This window comes from Notothenia rossii (assembly GCF_949606895.1).
Source record: "Notothenia rossii genome assembly, chromosome: 1".
Taxonomy (NCBI): domain Eukaryota; kingdom Metazoa; phylum Chordata; class Actinopteri; order Perciformes; family Nototheniidae; genus Notothenia; species Notothenia rossii.
Window position 1 is genome coordinate 36,877,686 of NC_136912.1, and position 21,878 is coordinate 36,899,563.

Sequence of the window (21,878 nt, forward strand, 5' to 3'; positions counted from 1 at the left end):
AAAACTCACCTCTTCAATCTGGCTTTTGATGTGTGATTGTTTTTGTAATATTTGACTTTAACTATATATATATATTGATTTTTTTTTTTTTTATTTTCACTATATCTGTAAAGCGTCTTTGAGCATCTGTAAAAGCGCTAACAAAATACATCTATTATTATTATTATTATTGAACAACTAGTATTCAAACTCCCATTTCCCCGGATTATTCTATTCACTAATCTACATGCAGCAGTCTTCACTTCTTAGCCACAGTCCTTATAAAGTCATTCAAGACAGGACATAAGTCCTTTAACACAGGAGTTACTGTTTCCTCTGCAGTAATGAGTGGATTGACAAGATCAAATAAGAGGTATTTGGGGTCATGGACAATTCCAAGGAAAAAGCCTTAGTCCATTCCCAAAACATTTTAAGATTTGAATGACTAACATCCTACTGTTAGACATGCTGCATGATTTAGGAGCTGTACACAGGTTAATGTTAGCTCAGGTTCTTACAATCTAAAGTTTCATTCACTTGACAAGCGGCCAAACGGCTCTATGCCGATGTCCCCGTTTTGTTTCTGTGGAGGAAGCGCTCCCCCTCGGCGTTGCGCACCGCTCAAAGTTCAAGTTAATTCACTTTGACATCACAGACCTTTCCATGCTCAACCAATCAGATGAGAGCTGTATGTAGCAGCATAAGATAGCAGGGGAGCTAACTATAAAAGACAGAATCCCTTATTATGTGAATGCAGCTTAGGACAGTGCATGTTTCCTCAGCACAGGGAGTGTTGGATAAATAGGAAGAAGACGATAATGGATAGGAGGTCTTACGGTCCAGCGTCCGGCACACAGGTTCTGAACGGCTCCGGCCGAGGCCTCCAGCACGGTGGGGTTCTTGGACTCTTTTAGCAGAGAGGTGTAGATGCGAACCACCTCAGGCTGGAACAACAGCTCGTAGCCTGTAGGGGGGAAGAAGAGAGTGGGGGAAGAAAGTGAGGATAGCAGGAAAGAGAGGGGAAGATTAAGTGGTAAGCAAACGTATACATATTTTGAAGAAATACATAATTCTTCTTAGTTTTTATGTACTGTAAAAGTGTGTAGTTACCTTTAGCCGGCACGGTCCTCTTTGGTATGTCTATTATGTCTGCAGCTGCATCATCATCTTTCTTACCTGAAATTGAACATTACAGCTTTAGAAAACACACAGAATCTAAATATAATACATTTATTTAGATTAATTAGTTCTACTGTTTATTCTCGGAAATGAATGCTATGACTGAACACTGAGATGCGTGAGGCGTGCAGGTTAGTACTACCGACCTGTTAGCTAGTCATCTACTACTCCATTACTTCGACAACAACAGGCAGCGGAAGCAAAGTGCAGTCATACCGAGGTAAAGAGCTTACCTTTGGAAAACCACTCATCTGTAGCCCAGCGCAGAAAGGGGGAGATAAGGAGAGGAGGACAGGAAGAGGAGGAAGAGAAAGCATTTATAGTAAGTAAGAGGAAAGCAGCCATAACTGAGCCACCCAGTTAACACCTGCTCAAATCCCGACAGATCTTCCTGCCACCACACACAGATCAGCAATGAGACATGCCAAGTGTGAAGGCCAATTAAAGCAGGTCATTTTATAAACACACACATCCTGACTGCTATGTATCAGTTTGTTGCTGTTATATGTTTCCGTTTAACCGATCTGAATATTATAAATACACAGAAAAGCATTTCATCCACAAACTAATAAACTGTGTTTGCTTTCAAAATGTTGAATGTTATCTGTTTATTGTCAAGCTTAAAAACCATTGATAGAAAGATTATATAAAGAATCATCAAGACATGTATGTTTATATTTCACTGAAAAGCAGGCTATTTCGAATAAAACGAGTACCATTAATAGACTTGTGCAACTAGAAAATATTTATACATTAAACAAGCCGACGCAGTCACTTTTGAACAATATTTTTTGAGGAAACCAGTGCCTCCATTGTAGAGACAGAGTTGAAGTGGGGAGACAGAAGGGAAAACATAGATATTCGTATTTTACTTTTATGCTCAACATTGTTTCTGTATTGCCTCATTATATCAAAGTAAAAGGAACATTTCAAAAACAAAGGGGAAACTATGAGGGAGGGTATTAAAGCATCTGAAACATTCATATTATTGTGACAGATGCTGAGGGACTTTATAATAACATGGTCAAAGCCACAAAACAGTAGAAAGGGGGGGGGGTGTACTCTCAGCGAAACACAAACAGATTGCAGCAGGAGAGAGGATGAGCTTTCTCAGAGTTGGGGAAATTGCTGACATTCCTGTATGTGTGAGAGGTGTGTGTGTGTGTGTGTGTGTGTGTGTGTGTGTGTGTGTGTGTGTGTGTGTGTGTGTGTGTGTGTGTGTGTGTGTGTGTGTGTGTGTGTGTGTGTGTGTGTGTGTGTGTGTGTGTGTGTGTGTGTGTGTGTGTGTATCAGTGTAGCGACACACTGCTGTCACAGTGACACCCCCCACAGATGTTGCTCCTCCTCCTGATTCTGTGACACAGACCTTTGCTCTTGCGGGAGCTGAAGCAGCCTCCCTTCTGGCTGGAGGGGGCGGGGCCCTGGTTGAGGGGCGCGGCCTCCTGGTAGCGCTCACAGCCGGGAATTTCACGGTGCACGTGATAGGACAGGTTCCTCAGCAGACACACGCTGTTCTCTATCAGCTGCAAATATACGGAGGGAGTATTTCTGAGTCACCAAGTAGTCAAGTGAAAGACAGGTGGAGACAAAATATTGATGTCTTTAATTAATACCTTCTAAAAAAACAGCATGTGTTGGGACCAGTTGACCTTTTCTTCAAATAAATTACTTTAAATGTAATCTTTATTACATTTAAGAACCCAGTTATTAATAGTTTATTGAAATGTAAATTGAACACAACGCCACTATTATGCTGATGATTGTAGAGCAGGGTCTTAAATTTGTTCCTGCTAGATACAACATTAATAAAAAAAAAAAACCTGGTGGTCGTTCTTTACATAAATTAAAAAAATAGACGGGCAAACAGATCAGAGTTTCATTTACCTTGTTGTCGACGTCTTTACAGTCAATCTGGGATTGGACGATGTACATGAGCGAATCCACCAATCCCGTGCACTCCCTCAGCTTCCTCCGCGCCTCGCTCCGCTCTGAACTCACATTTCTTCAGGATAGAGGAAAGTTGAGAAGAGGAGAAAAACAAAACGTGGATTAGTGGTGTGAAAGGTCGGGGGAATAATTGAGGTGGTTGAAGAGGTTAAAGGTGAGAGAGGAGGGGAAAGAGTTGATTTAAAATGACTACAAAAGGATTCCTGCACACAATGCTTGAACACGCCCCGACCTTAAGAGTTGTTTGAATGAAACTCCTGCTTTACAAAGAGAGTACAGTTCGGGGGGGGGATCCAGTTTCAGCTCTGGACCAATTTCTCTATGACTCAGTGCTACTTAGGACAGGATGGATTGGGGGGGGGACTGTTTGGAATGATACTCAGCCTTGCTCTTTTGTTTTGGCTCGATATTCCCAGTGACAGGCCCCGCCCCTCTCACACAATGCCAGGACACATTTCCTACCAGAGCATGGGGCACTGATTTAACCGCACTGCGTAGTTCAGGAGGTCTGTTTACACGTTGTAGGCGGCAAACAAAGGTTTGTGTTATTGTGTGACTTTGGTGTTTTAAGGGTTAGTTCAGTTTAACTAGTCACACAATAACACAATGTGGCTGACGAATCAAGGCAACAGTAGATACAAGCAACTTTTATGTTTGGCGAGTAATTTACTTATTTTGTCAATGGAGTCTGGAGCAACCACTTTCAGCAAGTTACTTAAAGGGGCCATATTATGTTAATTTTCAGGTTCATATTTGTATGTGGTGCCTCTACTGCAGGGGTGCCCAACCAGTCGATCGCGAGATGTGTCTAAAAATAGAACAACAATATTCTGTTTTATCGTTAATGTCCTATGACATAATCTTCCTGTGCCAGAATAATGCACTTGAACGCATCAAAGCTTTGTGATTGGCCGGCGTGACCCCATGTGTCGGGGCGTGGCTGGTGGGCAGTGGGCACTAGTTCGCTGACATTGTCCGTGTCAACAGGAGTGACAGCCCGCACACACACAAGACCACAATTATGGCAAAAGCAAAAAAGCCCAAAATATATAATTTTCACTCCGAGTGGGAGGATGATTATTTTTTTATCTATTCCAATTCAAAGTCCATCTGTCTCATCTGCAATGCGAGAGTGGCTTTATCGAAGAAGGGTAATTTAGGAGCGGCATTTCAAAACAGTGCACAAACGCTACGAGACGGAATTCCCTCCTAATTCTGCCTACGCTCCCAAAAGGGGAGGGACCTGAAAGGACAGCTAAATGCACAGAAGTCCATTTTCACCAGGCCCAACAACAAGAGCAAGGCTGCTACCATAGCATCTTATCGGGTCAGTCACGTTCTTGCGAAACACATGAAGTCTTTCAAAGACGGCGAAGTTGTGAAAGAAGCATTCCTGGAGGCTGCCGGCGCGCTTTTGGGGGACAGTAAAAATAACAGCAGCATTTCAACAGGTTTTTGATATAATAAAAACTCAAGTTAGATACCGTTATTAATCAGCTGCAAGTTTTAGTTTGTTTGAACTTATTCATTATAATTATTGTACAAAATGGTATAAGAATGCAAAACATTAAGATCTGTTCTGTTTAAATTGATTATAGTCTATTATCAATTTAGGTTAAGAAACTAGTGTTGCTTGCATCCTATTTAAAAAAAAGGCATTTCTTTTTATACTCTACTAAAATGCAACAAAAAAAGGGTTTGATTCTATTCATTTTGTCTTTTTTTATTGCTCTTTCGCAGCAGATTCCTGTGTAGCTTCAGATCTGAGTTGTCTTATTAGTAAGCCTAATTTATACTTTTGTAGCAACACTATTTTTATATAATGGCAAAGAAAGGGTTCAGTCTTTTCTTTTTTTCCTGTGTCATATGTGGCAGCACTGTTCAATGTTTCTTGAAAACATTACCCACTGTAGTATGTGACGTGTGAATAAACTCCAACTCTGTATCAACAACACTGTTGTGTAACTTAAGTTAAATACTAGTATGTGTGTAGATTAAAAAGAGGTAAGATAAAGGATCTGCAGTATTTTATGAAGTATTCATCATACAAAGGTCATTTTTATACAAGTAGAAGTGTGTATTTACCTGGTAGTAGGCTGTCAGTAATGGCTACGCCTCTCTATTTGGACTGGTAGATCTCGGCAGACTGGCAACTTTAAAAGTAGCCAAAATAGGTTGGGCACCCCTGCTCTACTGGGACATGTCCCCATGCTTCTATGTTCAAAAAGCTCTTTATTTCTCTCAGACTGCCTGTGCTGCAGCACCTCTTTGCACCCTCTGTCTGAAACCAGAGCCCAGTCTGCTCTGATTGGTTAGCTGGCTGGCTCTGTTGTGATTGGTCAACCTGCTGGAGATACCCGCAACTTAGCCTATCACGTTAAATGTGTTGGAGCAATAGCCAATAGAAGCGTCAGTGTTACATACTACTGTCACTGTGAGTCCCATTGAGGCAACATCTGAACGTGGCTTTTAACAAGTACTAAACTTTATGTTCATTTCTTTGCCTTTTTGAAATTCCCAAGTCATATTAAAAAAAACTCTTCTTAAAAGACTAAACCAAAATAAAGTCTAATTTGTATACTCAATTTCAAAACACATTTTCTCTACATTACTTTCATAAAATTCGTATTTTAAAGATGTATTAAAAAGCACGTGTTTGTTACTGATCCTCTTATCAGTAAATTACAATACACCATGATCATTTTAAATATTTGTATTTAATTAACAGGGATACTGCACATTATTACACATTTCTGTAAATGTGCAAAGAGGCTATTTTTTATCTGTAGTCCCTGGACTTTTCAAGGATAATGCAAATTGTGTTCCAAATTGGGTAATTCCCTCTTATTTAGAGAACCATACCGCAATTTAAAAACCAGTCAAATAATCGCAATAAGCTATTTTTTTACATATGATGCGGTGCTACTCTTGGTCAATTTTATTTGTAATGATCTTGAACTCAAGCGTCTGGTCATAAGCGTATGACACTGTCCAGATCATTGCGGGGAATACTGAACTTTATAAACCTTTAACATACAGAGTTATTCCCACATACTTCTCTGTAATGAAGCGAGTGGTCAAAGGGAATGCATAGATAACAGGCTGAACAGACTGTTTACACTGCGAGTCAATGCCCCACTGTCCTCTCCTCGCCTCTCCCTGTGAACCCTCCTCACCCGGTCTCACAGAGTCACTGTGAGGAGGACACACTTCTATTAAATATAAGCAGATATTACATTTAATAAATAACCTTTAAGTCTTTTAATGGGCACTATATCCAAACAAATAAGATCTTCTGTCAAAGTAAAGGCTTCTGACGTGCACAATAAACCACATGAATCCTTCTATTTCTTTTTATTGAAAGAGTAGCTTTCTATACGTTTGGGATAATATCCACATTGACAGCATTTAAACCACTTTTTTTTAAAAAGCAATTGGAAGCAAAATTGTAATCCCACAAAATAACCATTTGTTCATTATTTGTTTATCACATGTTACCCTAAGTACCTGAAAAACCTTTTAAATAAAATGTGGAATTGTATTAAAGGTGGGCCTTGTCTAACAGCAAAACTAACTTTTCCTTCTCCTTGACATATTCATTTTTACTAAAACTGTATCATTCAAAGCACTTTCACACAAACGATCTTCATTGAAGTGTTTTATATAAGAGTTTAAGGATTAAGCTGAACGAGAGTCTGTAAACTGATGTTTTTAGCTTTGTTTTTGTTGAGCACGGCTTCTGTTAACTTAAATTTATCAAGAATTTACCATACATTTGCAACAGAGGGCATTTTAGGAAAATTAAGTCTGTACAAGAGTTTAAAAGCTAACATGGGGTGAGAGATTATGTACGAATGTACAGTTAGCTGGTGAAGTATTCCTTGAAGTGCAACAAAAGCTTGTAGAATGGGCCAGTCAGCTGATTGGTGCATTATTTTCTATTCGGTTGAAATGTTATTGCCTTCCTCATCCACCCCGCTGCTCTGCCACTCTGTTGAGCAGGCCTGTTTCCACCTTCCTCAGTACATGAACCCTCCCTCCTCACATCCTCTACCTATCTAGCCTATTCAAAATGGCGGGCCACGGGCCAGATGCGGCCCAGAACCAACTACCGAGTGGCCCAGCCTCCCACGGTAGTACAGACCATGAACGCGACACTCCGCGTTGCACAGAAACCACCAAACCAAAACGCGGCACGTTTTTTCAAAGTGCATCTAGTGGTGCTAGTAACAGTGGTCCTACGATAGCAACTCTAATGTCTCTCTCAACTCTGAAGTGTAAACAGAGACAAAACGGTCATTGGTCTTGTGGAGCAGATGCGCGCATTCCAAGTCAAGCTGGACCTTTTCGCGGCCAACTTGAGTACGGGTTGGATGCTGCATTTTCCGACGCTCCACAAACACATCACATCCCCGGCACAAATCACGGATGTGATGACAGATTTCATTGCGAGGTTGAAAGAGAACCTTGCCGGTCGGTTGGATGGACTTGCTCTGCCCACAGAGGTAATGGGCTTTGCCAGAGACCCCTTCACTGTTGCAATAGAGGGGGACGTATCCACCAAAGCAAAGGAGGTGGTCCCCTCCATCGACGAGGGGACATTTACACTGGAACTTATTGACATGCATTCATCCGTAACCATGGCACAAGAGCAGCGCACTAACTGGCCAGCAAAGTTTTGGAGTGACATCAAAAAACAGCAGTTCCCTAACGTTCAGAAAGTAGCGATCTGTGGGCTCAGTATATTTGGATCAACATACAAATGTGAATCAAGCTTTTCACACATGAACTCAATACAAAGTAGCACTCGCTGCTCCCACTGACAGCACTCTTCACCAACGTCCAATGTTGATGTGCATATGTCATATGTATCCAATTTGATTTTGTATGTGAGGACATAGTTTGTGTCTGGTTCAAAAAAATTAACCTGAATATTGTACTTCTAAAGCAAACAAATGTAATGCTACAACTGTGCACTTTTTTTTTTATGCACTTTGAGATGCCTCCGATTTTGTTAAATTAAGGCTAATTAGTTGTGTTTTTATGCACTTTTTGACCTACCTTTGTAAGATGAACAATGAATAAAAATGGCATGTTTTTCATCTCAATAATATGTGTTGGTTTAAAATGTGTCATTACCCGTTTTTACAGGACGCTAAATGTCTGGCCCAGCTGAATTTTGTAGTTATAAAATCTGGCCCAACTGAATGTGTAATTGAATAGCCCTGCTCTCCCTGCTCCTCCCTTACCTCAGGCAGCCAGCCGTGTTGGTGAGGGCCGTCTCCCACTCTAGGTGTCTGGGCTTGCAGTTCTCCTCCCCCCCTCCCGCTCCATTGCTCCCTCGCTCCCAGCCAGAATGGGGCACCATCACCTCGTCGGAGAGGGCGTGGAGTGCATGGTCCACAATCTCCATCTTCACCGAGTCGTGAGACGACAGGTTCCACAGCGTCCCTGGTGAAAAACGGATAATATTGAGTTATACTTTATTTAATAGTTATATTTTAGAGAGTTCTTCTTTTGTCTTTTGGCATTATGTTGGCTTTAATGGAAAAGTAGCACAGTAATACCATATTTTGATACCTCCTAGGAATTAAGCTTCACAATAAAGCATTTAAAACCTGTTAAACCCCACGGCCCAGCGGGCGGGGGTTAAACGCAACATCTTACAAGAAACAGCATCTGGGGGCTTCTTAACATTTAATAAACTATGAATGTGTCATGCCCACTTAACAGCTTAGCAAGCTGAGATTCCACAGATTCCGGACATATAAGTATCATCACTGAGCGATCAGAACTCGCTACAGGGGAAGCAAATATAGACATCACAACACTTAGCATTACGGAGCAAACCGGTGAAATTCTTACCTATGATAGACCCTCCAGAAAAACGCGATTCTGCGATCGCAGAATTTCCCGCATAATCAGCAAAATGGCGCAGATTTTTAAAAGGCCGCATATTTATCAAAAGGCCGCATAATCCCCGCATTTTTCCACACAAAGTTGAGAAGAAAAAGGTTGACTCGTCTTGATGTGACGTCATCAGCTCGCGCATCACAGAATGTAAACAACACTGTATAGAGCGAACGTGTGGAGCTCACACGATAGAGAAAACACCAAGATGAAAAAATCTAATCCATCTCATTTACCGACGAACATTTCTACTAAAGACCGGGCAAAAAGTGGGGGGAAACTATTCTGCACCCCGTGCAACTGTGTGTTGGAGCATAAGAGATAATCGACGGTGACGACCCACTTTGATTCATTCAAACATTCGAAAATGCTTTCTGCTGCTGCGGACAAGAAAGCCAAACAACTCACATTCACCGAGGCATCAACCTCCAAAACCCTTTTGAGGGCTACAAGAAAAGAAATGAGTAGCCTACAAGATTGAAGCTGGTCAGATAACGAACGAGTAAATGAAAACAGAATGAGGCGGAGAAGTGTGTGTGTGTGCGTGTGTGTGTGAGATTAAAAAAGCCCAATTGCTTTTACAATAAATAAACATTGAATGTGTTTAATTTAATAGTAGAGGGGTTTAACGTTAGTGGCAGGTTGTGTGTGAGAGAAAATAAATAAGACAGCCCAATATTTAAAAAAATTGTTATTCTTTTCCCCCGCATATTTAGCATATTTCCGCATATTTCGCAACTTCCCGCAATTTCACCGCATAAAATCACATAAAAACCCCGCATTTTTAAATTGCATAATCAAGGAATTTAGCCCGCATAATCAAGGGTTTTTGCCCGCGTTTTTCTGGAGGGTCTACTATGCTGTTGTTCTGATCAAAAGTTGTGTTCAATGGCATTAAAACGATAAAAACGCTGCTAAAGGTTAATCCATAGGTTAATCCAATGTGTCTGTCACTTTGAAATGATTACTGATAATCCATCTTCATATTTATGTCAATAACGGAGTTTTCATATATAGCTGCTATGATAGCTACGAGAGTGTATGACAGCTTCCGGTTTTGGGCATTCTGGCTACACATCACTCTATTCACCAATGGGTAATGTTTAGATGGATTGTAGGAACTTCTCCTCTATTCTATTGGCTCTAACGGTTCAAAAGAGGTGTCAATCATCAAAATCGTCCAATGGGTTCCAGAGATATGGCAAATCCACCCAAAGGACCCCAGAAGTGGGGTTTTTTCTAAATCTCTCTAAAATGTCAAATGTCACTTGTTTTGCATCAATCTTGATACAGGGTACTTATATGTTATAGTTTTGATTCCTAAAGCTTTTAGTCTCCGATCCCATCATTCAAGGGTAGTTTTCATTTTAAGTAATGGTTTTCTTTTGGACAGACACTATAATTTAAAATTTTTTACTATGTTCAATATAATATAATAAAAAAATATATATATACATTTACTTTAAAATAAAAAGATTCTATATTGATTCTGACTTTTCTAAATCCAACTCACAGGTTTATCATTGCTTTGAGAAAAAAGATTATTAATGTACCCCTTTTAGAAGGGAAGATATAGTCAATTGTTCTGGGCATGTCATTTCCGAGCCTGAGGCATGAAAAACAGGCTCGGGGCTCAACTGGTTTTAAACAAAAAAAAATATATATATACTTTCACTCTTGCATAATCTCACTAAAACGACATGGCTAGAGCATAACACATTTACAAACAACTGTAATATTATAAGAAGCTGGAGAAACATACAAATATGCAAATATCACGCACACAGGCTTTTTCCACAAATCCTTTGGTATACATATTTGGTATTGACTAACTATGTGCCAAGGCAGAAGTGAAGGAAGAGATAAAGGAAGAAGCATTTATAATGGGGCATTCATCATTTATTGTTTTATTCCCCAATAAAAAAGACATTTATGCTTCCCATTTAAAATTATTATTGCAAAGTCGTGATGAAACAAGAGTGATAAAAGTCAGGTATTGAAGAAACTGGTTATTAAAAACACAGCTATCATCAGCATTCATATTTAATGAATGTGTTAATGTTTTCACTGATTGCCATTTCTCCAATCTTTGCTTATTCCTGTATTTTACTTGCACCACTGTATCAGTTACACTTAGCTGGTTAACTCTGTTGTAACAGGTCAACCGTCGAGATATCCCGCCCCTTAATACAATGTGTTGGAGCGCTAGCCAATAGCAGGCAAGGGGGTGGGGGATATTTTTTGCTTTTGCAGATCATTTAACACACTACATGAAAGGGAAACCCCCAAAACCATAATAGGGCCTCTTTAAAATTGTATTGCCAACAACTGCACTTTAGCTACTGTGCATTGAAAATAGAAACCTCTGCATTGTGACTCTTGAGCTGATTGGTCATGTGACCTTCTCACCTGTGATGATGTCAGTGAGGTCTTGGTCGTGGGTCTTCCTCAGCAACCGGACCAGAGCGGGCACTCCATCGCAGTTCTTGATGGCGATCTTGTTGTCGTGGTCTTTGCCATATGAAATATTCTTTAGCGCTCCACAGGCTGCGTAGTGAACCTATAACAAAGATTAAGAGGTCATTGAGCCATGAGTAACAATGGAATAGCACTAAGGCAGAGCACTGCTCTCACATACATGGATTCAGTGTAGGAGTAGTAGTGCAGTAGTGGCGTGTCTTTATGGTAGATTGTACATCACTGATTACACAGCTCTGAGGTTTTCTACTCGTGCAAGTCATCATCTATATTCGATAGTCGGCCACATACTTAAACGTAATGCATGCTTTTCTGAATTAACATGACTATTATCGGAGTTTTCTGTTAAAAATGTTCATGGGAAAAATCTGTTAGTTTTTTCTAAATACCAAAATACCTATACATCTCAAGAGAAGCTCTCGTTACCTTAGGGCTCAATTTCATGAAAACAAACAGTCCAATAGTTTAGTGAAATAAAACTCATCAATCTAAGTGTAACTGAGATGCAACAGCCTGATTGTCTCTTGGTTTACGACCATGTCAGATGCATTATATCTGTGAATTATCTGAAGTATGTCTTATCGGTCCATAGGATCAGAATGAGCTTAACGTCTCAACTGCAAAACCCTGAGGGGCCCACACAAATACGACAGACTAATGAGAAACGTTCTCAAGATGCAGTCGCTGTTTGACCCATTTCTCCAGCCAGTAAGTCATCCGACACACTCAGACATCAAACTTGTCCCTGGCTCTAGAGCAGAGGTGCCCAGTACGTCGACCGCAGGGGCAATGCTGGTAGATCGCGAGTCCTTCATAAAAAAAAAAATCCAGCTCCGTTAAAATAGACAAAACAGGTTTTGATCCCTCCTCCCTTGGCCTCCCTGCCACTTAATTCAGGAGTTTCTTGATTGACAGGAAAATCGACCTATCGCTTTCCAGTCTGTTAACCCAGAATGCAAAGCGATACAAAATCAGTCAAGTGCCGGGAAAACTCAAATTAAGAGGCAAACAAGAGACAAACAACAAAATGAGTGCGGGACCGAGCAACAAGCTAAAAATATACCACTTCCACCCAGAATGGGAGGAAGAATATTTTGTTGTGATGTCACATTCAAAGGTTATTTGTCTTATTTGTAAAGCAAGCGTCGCTCTGCCAAAGAAAGGTAACGTGGAGAGGCATATGACAGCGACTTCCCTCCGAGTAGCGAGTTGAGAAAGAGAAAGGTCATTTATTATTGCTACAAAAACATTATCTCGCAGTCTTAGTGTCGCCAACTCGTTTCTAACATGCAAAAAGACAAACAAATGCGTCTATGGTCGGTGTATTTTCGATCTTTCCAATCGAGACGAGATCTCTCTCTCCCCCGTCTGTGTGCGAGGGGGCGGGGCAGTTTACACACACGCAGCTGCTACATGCAGGAACAAACGGCGGGCATGGCGGAGAGAAATGCTCCAAGGTGTGGTTAAATGTTACCCGTCTTGAGGTGGAAAATGCTCTTTGCCAAGAGTGTTTAGCATGTAAGGGCGGTAACACGAGCAATTTGTCTAAACATTTAGCAAAAGTGCACCACATTCTGACGGAGGAATGCACCGGGTTCGACTGTCTTTCTAGTAGCGCTGTAGCCCCCCCATCCACGAGTAACGTTTACGTCAGGTGTTATGTATGCTAGCAGCAACACACGGAGTTAACTACATTATACAAACATGGGTTAATGATTAGAGGTAACTGAGTTACTCTTTATTTTTGTTAAAGTTTCAGCTATTCTGTTTACAGTTCTGTCATCAGATTATTTAATACCATTTTGTAAAACATTGTTATTTCTTTTGATGTGAAATATTATTTATTTAATTAATAAAAAGCTATGTTAATTTTGTTCACAGTTTGTTTAGTTAATTGAATAATTTATGTATTTTTTAATCAAGTATTCATCTTTATTGTCTTCATTGTTAGTTTCCACATGCCTAAAACAACCTCAAGCTAAATATAAAAGTTGATGGCTAAATAAGAGCGTTTGAGAAATTGTGCAAGGCAGTAATAGTCCGAATAGTCGATTAATCATTTCATTAATCTATAGATTAATCGATTATCAAATTAGTCGTTTGTTGCAGCCCTATTGTAGTTATCCCATGTATAAATAAAACGTGTTATTCAGCAACCCTTGCAATTTGGAATTCTATTTTTGGTTGGTAGACCTCGGTGAGCTGGTCATTTCAAAAGTAGTTCACCAGCCAAAAAAGTGTGGGCACCCCTGCTCTAGAGCATGTAACGTCAAATTTAGATGTCTCTCTGCTTTCAGAACGGAATGCATGATGTGGTTTGTCTGGTAATGCCCACACTAAGATCAGCAAAACCTAGCCACAGCCTCTGCTAAATGAAAGGGAATCATGGAGAAAGAAAAACGTACAGAATGTTTTGGCTAAAACCATATTTAGCACAAATGTTGACCTACAGGATTTGACCAAGAGATGTCAAACACTTAATGCTTATTTCTAGTTCCTTTGTTGAGTCCAATGAACACACGCACTGTTACTTAACAAATAAACTACATCCCTTAAGCTTCTCTTTTACCCCACCTAGTCCCGTCCAAATACCCTTCTATTGAATAAGGAATGAACAGAATCAGGACTCACCTCTCTGTTTGGGTTGTCGAGCATACAGACGAGTGCTGGGATGCCTTTCATTCGACGCACATCAGTCTTGACCTGGAAAACAAAAGAATGGACATAAAGCGGAGATGTGGAAGGGGGCTGCTTTAAAGCGGCCTTCAATGCTCATATTCAGGTTTCATATTTGTATTTTGTTCCTCTACTGTAGGGCTTCTCAAACCCCGGACCACCGAATCCGGACCGAACTAAAAATCAATCCGGACCGAACCCTTTGTCCCATTAGAAAGAAAAAAAAATTATACAAAATAAAAAAATAAAAACGTTCTGATTCTGATGTAAATTAATGTATATGTTCTTGTGTCTGACGCGCTGTGAGAATGAACGTGCATGTATATTTACTTGTGTGCTCGAGCGTGAAAAATATTAAAAAAGCAAGTTTACCTAATGCTTCGAATGCCTTTTTTGCCAAGGTTCAAGGCTTTGGCAACAGACAAACAGTGCCATTTCTCCCACTAGTTCAAGCCATCATACTGTATGTTGTGTGCGTGCGTGCGTGCGTGCGTGCGTGAGAGAGAGATTAGTGATTAGAGAGTGCTTGGACCAGAAGGGGGCCCCCATAGAAGGTAGATTAAGAAGGTCCACAGCAACGACCACATGAAACACCCTTTAATTTACTGCAAAGATATGGTACATGTTTCTCTATAAAGCCATGTTGGGTAAACTACCAACTTATATATGCTCTCTGATCTCACAGAGAGTGGCAAGTAGCTATTGCCTGAGATCCCAGGATGTGTTTTTAATCCATGTGCCAAGTGCTAGGACTGTTTTAGGTACTAAAGCTTTTATGTGTGCTGCTCCTCTAGCTTGGAACACTATGCAAAACAAATTGAAACTGAGCATTTTGGTTCCCTTGCATCATTTTAAAGCTCGGATAGATGAAATGTTATTAGATATCTGTCATTGTGAATAGGTTGCTAATGTATACCCCTGTAATTATGTTGTATTGATGTCCTTTTTGTTTTCTGTTGTGTTTATGTGTAACCAATGTGCTGCAGGTCTCCCTTGAAAAAGAGATCGTTGATCTCAATGGGATTTTCACCTGGTTAAATAAAGGCTACAAACAAACAAACGACATGTCGGGAAACCTCCTCAAGGGGGCCCCATGCATAGCGCGCCATAAGAAACTGCTTCTTAATTTCCGTTTTGTTGCTCCGCTCCGGGGGGGGGGCTCTCTTTTGTCCACACTATTGAGGATGCAGCAGTGTGTTATCTTCAAATAAACTTTATTAGAATAGCCTATGGACAAAACGAACTGCGGGGGGTCCTGAATTCACATGAGCGCCTCTCTAGTCAGTACAACAACTTTGGAGCCTTATGCCGTTAACAGAGAAAAGGCAGAAGAAACTTTATGTTGCGTTGATGGTAGGAAACTTTCCTATTAAATAATCAATCCATTTTTTTTATTGATTGATTTGCTTGGACACTTTACTTAAGCTTCCTATTTTTATATATAAATATTTGTTTCTGAGTTATGAATTACATTTTTTAATTCCACATTCAAACTTCAACCATATTACATTTTTCTCTTTAAAATAATTTTTCATTTGAAAATAGAGCAACTGTGATAAAACGCAATTCCCCCCAGGAAAGGAAAGTATTTTGATTCAGATAGATAATGATCCAATAAGAGAAAAGCAATCAAAAAAGCTTTCCTCTGAAAACTTTCTTAAATGAAGTATTCTACCCATCCATCTACTGCTTATTTTACTTCCACTCTGGTAGAAAAACAACAGACTGTCTTGCTCTTCCATCATACATGCCCATATCAAGCATAGAAGACACATGACTCATCATCCTTAGTCATGAGAGAAGGTGCTCTGACCTCTGCACTCCCCATCAAATTACCCCGAGTCAAAGTCCAGTCTAAATCACACTGGATACGATATAAACCATAAACATATACGCTTGCACTTCTTACTTTATCGTTCTTGTAGGTGAGATGCTGCAGGTAGGCCGCTGCGTTGCTCCTGACGGGGTCCAGCCTGTAGTTCAGCATGGCGATGACCTCTGGCAGCTCTGGCTGACGCCAGCCTCCGGGGCCGGGACCCGGAACTTTCCTCAGAGTGCTGTCCAACGAGGCCATGCTGCCCCTCTCCCCCTGCGCCAGTGGGGCTCCGGCTCCCCAGTAGTACTGGTCCCCTGGGCCGCTCATGTCGCCATCCAACGTGCCCTCGTAACTCCTGAGGAGGAAGGAGAATATGAGTTGAGGGAAAATAGACATCCAACAATTCAAGCAGAGAGGGAAAGTGTAAAAAAGTTTGTGCTAGGGCCCAAAATCATATGTAATAGAAATTGGGAGAAAGCAGTGACAAAAATCTACTACCTTTGAATACACAAGGTGTGTGTCGTTTACTAAAAAAGCTAAAAACGTAACCAGAAAACAATTGGAAACTCTCAATATTATATGTTCCTACGGTTGCACTGTCTAACTGTTACTGTGTTAGGGTGAAGGTAGACTATACAGAGTTATTTCCTTAGAGTCCGCTGCAATAACAACATGTTTTAGACTAAAAACCCTATATTACATTACATGTTACTTGTTAGGCGCTTTTATCCAAAGCGACTTACATACTCAATACTGTGGACAATCTCCGCAGGAGAAATTTGGGGTGAAGTGTGACATGCTGACTGCAGTGGGGTTTGAACCTGTGACCCCCTGATCCGAACACCAGTGCACTAGCCCACTGCGCCACACGCCTCCCTATATATTGATGTAGTGAGGATATTTTGTGGATAAAGGCAATAAAAACACACTTGGAATTGGAGAATTAAGAGAATAACATTACTTACTAAACGGCAGCCTTTAGCTGCAAAACTATAAAGAAATAAAACTGAAAATTAAATCAAAATGTGAACTGCTGCTAAGGCACCAGAATCTTACGCAGGGAAAAGGGTAAGAAGTTCAGGCAAGAACGTTGTTTTGTGCAGTTTATTTTCAAAGATACAATATCCTATAGTACGGCAATATCTGTTCACGTCTTCTTGTCTTGTCTTGTCTTTCCAGTGGCCTCCTTGTGTCTGGTAAAAAAAAAACGTTGCCCTTTCTGGTGTGCCAATATCACTTCCACCTGTCGCATATAAATCCGATATATTTTTCTCTTTACTTTGACGTTTCTCTCAAATATAATTGTTTGTGGACGGGACGCAACATCACTCTTATACATACATAGAATCATAATTCTTTGTGTCACTTAAAAAAAACATGTGTTACCCAGCCCTGCGTGGGGGGGGCCCATGTTGGTAGCCATGCAGGTTGCGGGGCACGGTGCTGTAATGCATCTGGTGTCCCATGCCGTAGTCGGGCTCGTCGTAGCCCATGCTGCGCTGATCGTCCTCCAGACCATACGGCTCCGCGACAAACCTGGGGATGGAGGAGAGCTCCACGGCACTTCCCATACGCCCGACCTTCACAGGGACACAATAAATTATACAAGTCAAATGCTGCTGGTAAACCCATGCTACGGGTTGCATATGTGTTCACTACATATAGCATGGAAGCAAAGCACTGCATTTAGTGTGTCAGATAACAATTAACCCTCTGAACCCAACAACGATGATGATTTTTTTATTGGACTTATTTATCATAGTCTGAAACTAGCAAAACAAATTTTCAAATTCAAACGTTCCTTGAACATATAATTATCCTTGCTTTAGTCAGGAACAAAATCATACAAATCTATTTCTAAAATAGTGATTTTTTTGTATCAAAATAACTTTTTGATAACATTTCTCATTTCCAGACACCATATCTTGTGAAAACATAACATTCTCCACACCTTAGAGCAACTGGGAAGTCACGAATGACTCAGCTATGACAGACAGTCATGTGATAAAAGCTCATTAAACTTAAACTGAACTGCAGGCTGTTTACATAAAGCAGAGAGGGGAGGACGCACAGGAGGTTGTAAAGTCGGAATAGTTAGATATGTGTAGCATATTTTTTTCTTATAATAGCAACACTTGTGGTCACCTGAAAATATCTCATTAATAAAGATTGTATCCAATTTTTGTGAAAGGAATTGAACCTGAATTGTATAATTGTTATGATTTATAGTGTAATAAGTGTGTTTCCATAGAGGCCTCAGGGAGGAGTGTGTCAGTAAAACCCAGAGACTCTGCTCCAGGTTCAGAGAGGTGAAAGCATGTCAGAGCTGCTGATTGTTGATCATACCTGAGGCTGAGCAGCATAGGGGTCCAGTTGGTTCCTGCTGACGGCTCTGTAGTTCAGATCCAGAGTTCTGTAACCGTCAGGATGGACCGGTCTGGGGAGGGGGAGGGAGGGGCAGAGAAGATGAGTCTAAAGTTTCAAAGTCTACTTGTCTTTTTTAATGCTCATACACCAAGGTATATATTGTAATACACATTTACTGCTACTTAAAGAGTATAACGTGCACATATTTGACCTCTTATGTCAATACAAATATTTTAATCAGTTTTATTTATTTCTTATTTAATTTAACTTGTTTATGTTACGCTACATGACGTCATTTATCTGATGCTATTTTCTTCTTCTTTTTATCCAAAGCAACTTGGATACTTTTCCATCCCATAGATTTGCCTACAGGAGCAGGTATCTCGCAGAAAGACACTTGACGTACGGACAGCATGTGTCGGGATCGAACCACTGCCGCTCCTATTGGCAGAGGCCTATTTCAACCCTGAGCCACCACCAATTAAAACATGTTATATATCTTTGCATTTTATTTGATTCTAAAGTAGGAAACTATCACAAAACCCTGATTGCCCTCAGGATAAATGAAGTATTCAGATTCTCTTGATGGCTTTCAACAACAAACTGTACCTGTAGCGATCGTCCATGCGCGCCCCCCGGCTCAGGCTGGTGTAGGCCTCCGACGGGGGCCCGGTGCGGTAGTCTTCGTAGCCCGCTGGCGGTCCATAGTGGTAGTTGCGGGGCACAGTGTGAGTGGGGTAATCCATGGGTCCAGCTGGTTGTGCTTGTCTGTAGACTGGTCCAGTGCAGGCACTCATTCCTGTCACTGAACCCCCCCCATCCAGGGACAGTGTGTCTGACACGGAGGGGATGACTGTGCGAGTGGTAGTGGTCTTTACTACTTTCTTTACCTGAAACAGCGAAGGGGTGAAGAGACAACATTTAGTATGTAAGCTTAAAATGATGTCACTTACAAGTAAAGATGCACCAATGTATGTAGGCCATATTTGCAAATAATGTGACATGTGCTGACAGCAGGAGCTAATGTGTATCTGTTTTTCTGGGCTTCGGATGTATGCAACTCAAAACTATTTTTCTTATATAGTCAATTAGTCATTTCCATTTTTATCCTCTCAAGTTACCGTGGTTTCTGTCCGCCTCGTGGTCCCGTCTTCATTGGTCTCCACGGAGATAACAGGTGGAGCCTCCTGAGGGTCTTCCTGCACCATGTACGTCTCCTGCACCATCTGTCCAGGATCCATCCTGAACTGCACATATTTCAGTGGAAAAAAAACTTTAATATAGGCCTTATTAAGGATATGTTTTTTAATAGTTTTGGGGCGGTAAGTGACTTTATTTTAGAGACAAGGAGACGGAGAGGATGACATGCGGCAAGTGGTCCCAAGCCGAATTTGAACCCTGGTCCCTGGTGTATATGGCAGCCCTTACGTTTTTAGGAATTAAACAGCACGGAAAGAAAAAGTTGTCTTCAGAATATGCTTACGTGATGTGTCCCGTTGATGTAACCCTCGTTCAGTGTTAGCCTCTCTATGTCTGCATCACAAGGAATGCGACCGTTCTGAAGAGAAGAAACATACATGAGGGGAATCCAGCACACACAATCACTGCTTGGAATGACTATACGTGTCTGAACACATCACGACATGGACTGAGCAGTTTAAAAGGTGTCCAGAGTGACAGGCTACTCATGTACAGTAAAGTGAAGCCAGCTTTATTCTGTAAGGCTTCAGTGCTATGATTACTGTGCTACTCAATTACATGTGTTTCCTTACAGTGATACAACTCAAATAAATTACACTAGGAATTGTCAATGAAAATAATCACTAAGCAAACATTTATTTCAATTATTCAACCCAAGCAACTTCTTAATGACAGCCGACAATCTTGTGAATGAACTGTAAAATGCAATGAAAAGATGAAGTAATAAGTAATGAATAATGACCCATAAAGAGAGACAAACAAAAACAACAAATTCCACACCACCGGCATGTCCAGCTAGCGAGTGGTGATGGGTGTTAACTTCCCATTCCAGCCACAGGGGGACCTACGCACCTCTCTTATCTCCACTACATGGGGGTTAAGGGGGGTAGATCCCTTCTGTGATCAGATAGCATACAGTCATGTCATACTGACAGTAATGTTGTATTCTCAATCTTAAAAACATAAACAAGTGAATGCTGCTCGTAATTACATTCTTTGCCTAAATCTATTTTTTTTTTTTTTTTTATACTTTTGGTATATGAACACACTTTAATTCAGGCAAGGACTCAGAGAAGAATAGAAAGTGTGTGATGGCAGATGTGAGCGTGTGGGAACCTGTCAGTGGAGACTCAGGTTGTGTTGCGCTGCCTGGGAGAGTGGCAGAGGCATGCCGAAGCCTTTGGGCTATGTAAACACACACGGCAGAGATAAGGACTAGAGTTGCATAGGCTACATTTCTGTCCCATTCGAACACACACACACACACACACACATACTATGCTTCTGCTTCTTATCAGCCTCCAGAATTACCTGGGGCTGAAATGTGTCCTCCTGCCCACATGCATGTGCGACAAAGACAGAAAGTGAGGGAGTCCTGTTTGTTTCAAAGGTTGCCTAAGGGCCAAAAGTATGCTAGTGTGCCAGTTTATTCACGCACACTAATAGTAGAATGTGTCAAAAAGGAAGTAAAAGAATGAGCGAGAGTACGTAGGTGTGCCTGTCTGAGTATGAAGTCACTCGACAGTGCCTGAACCAGGTATATGACTCATGCATGCTACACAGGGTGTGTAAGCAAAAAGTGAAACAAATGGTATTAGCTACACACTCGGACTCAGATTTTACCCAATGATTCACAGCTGATGAAACAGGACTGAAGGAAAACCAGTTAACGGACTTTTTCCCGCTGAAAAAAGTAGCCAAGGACGTCTTCCTTATTCCAGAACATGAAAGCGAATCGTAGAAAAACCAGATGGCTGACATACTGTAGCTACAAAGGTTAACTCTTCATGATGGTCCAGAAAAGGCCAATATCACAACATACAAAATGTTAAACAAGTCATGGCTCTGCATGCAAACTCTCACGGACAAGACAAACATGATGAGTTACAGCTGGTTGTAAAGATGTATTGGTGAAGGGAGAGGATGACGATGCAATGACTTTTGTTTTGAATGAGAACAATACTGAGGAACCGTTGGAGGCTGGAAAAACATTGATCAACAAAAGACGCGAGGAGCAACAGAGGGTGCAAAGGACCTCCTCAGGAAAACTAAAGAGTGGTACAGGAATTAGTCCTAAAACCCAGAAATGAGTTCAAATGCAACCAATTCTGGTTCCTTCCTGTCCAAGTCGAGTCTTTTTAAAGAGGAGATAATGTGCTCTTTTTCAAGTTAATATTTGTATTCTGTGCCTCTACTGTGACAAGGTGTGGGAGAAAAAACTCCCTCTGGGGGGAATTTGGGGATTTTAGCATTTGAAGGCCATTAACATGGATGCATTTTGAAAAACTAAATAACACACTACACGAAAGGGAAAACCCCAAAAAGC

The 21,878-nt window shown here is 40.9% G+C and overlaps 1 protein-coding gene across 10 annotated transcripts in view; it reads right to left on the reverse strand.

The window, feature by feature from the left end:
* The window catches only part of ctnnd1 (catenin (cadherin-associated protein), delta 1), a 44,603-nt gene that overhangs the window by 11,242 nt on the left and 11,483 nt on the right, over window positions 1-21,878 (reverse strand). For 8 of the 10 annotated variants that reach the window (XM_079652740.1, XM_079652733.1, XM_079652737.1 and 5 more), the window contains 14 exons: window positions 19,836-19,910; window positions 19,474-19,599; window positions 18,962-19,242; window positions 18,332-18,422; window positions 17,372-17,565; window positions 16,079-16,340; window positions 14,125-14,196; window positions 11,425-11,575; window positions 8,355-8,556; window positions 3,043-3,160; window positions 2,525-2,681; window positions 1,392-1,409; window positions 1,090-1,155; window positions 816-943 (listed from right to left, as the gene is read on the reverse strand). In XM_079652740.1, coding sequence (XP_079508866.1) covers window positions 816-943; window positions 1,090-1,155; window positions 1,392-1,409; window positions 2,525-2,681; window positions 3,043-3,160; window positions 8,355-8,556; window positions 11,425-11,575; window positions 14,125-14,196; window positions 16,079-16,340; window positions 17,372-17,565; window positions 18,332-18,422; window positions 18,962-19,242; window positions 19,474-19,593 — 1,860 coding nt within the window. In that variant the 5' untranslated portion in view covers window positions 19,594-19,599; window positions 19,836-19,910. The remainder of the gene's footprint in view (window positions 1-815; window positions 944-1,089; window positions 1,156-1,391; window positions 1,410-2,524; window positions 2,682-3,042; window positions 3,161-8,354; window positions 8,557-11,424; window positions 11,576-14,124; window positions 14,197-16,078; window positions 16,341-17,371; window positions 17,566-18,331; window positions 18,423-18,961; window positions 19,243-19,473; window positions 19,600-19,835; window positions 19,911-21,878) is intronic. The other 2 variants (XM_079652736.1, XM_079652738.1) reach the window with 1 other exon arrangement.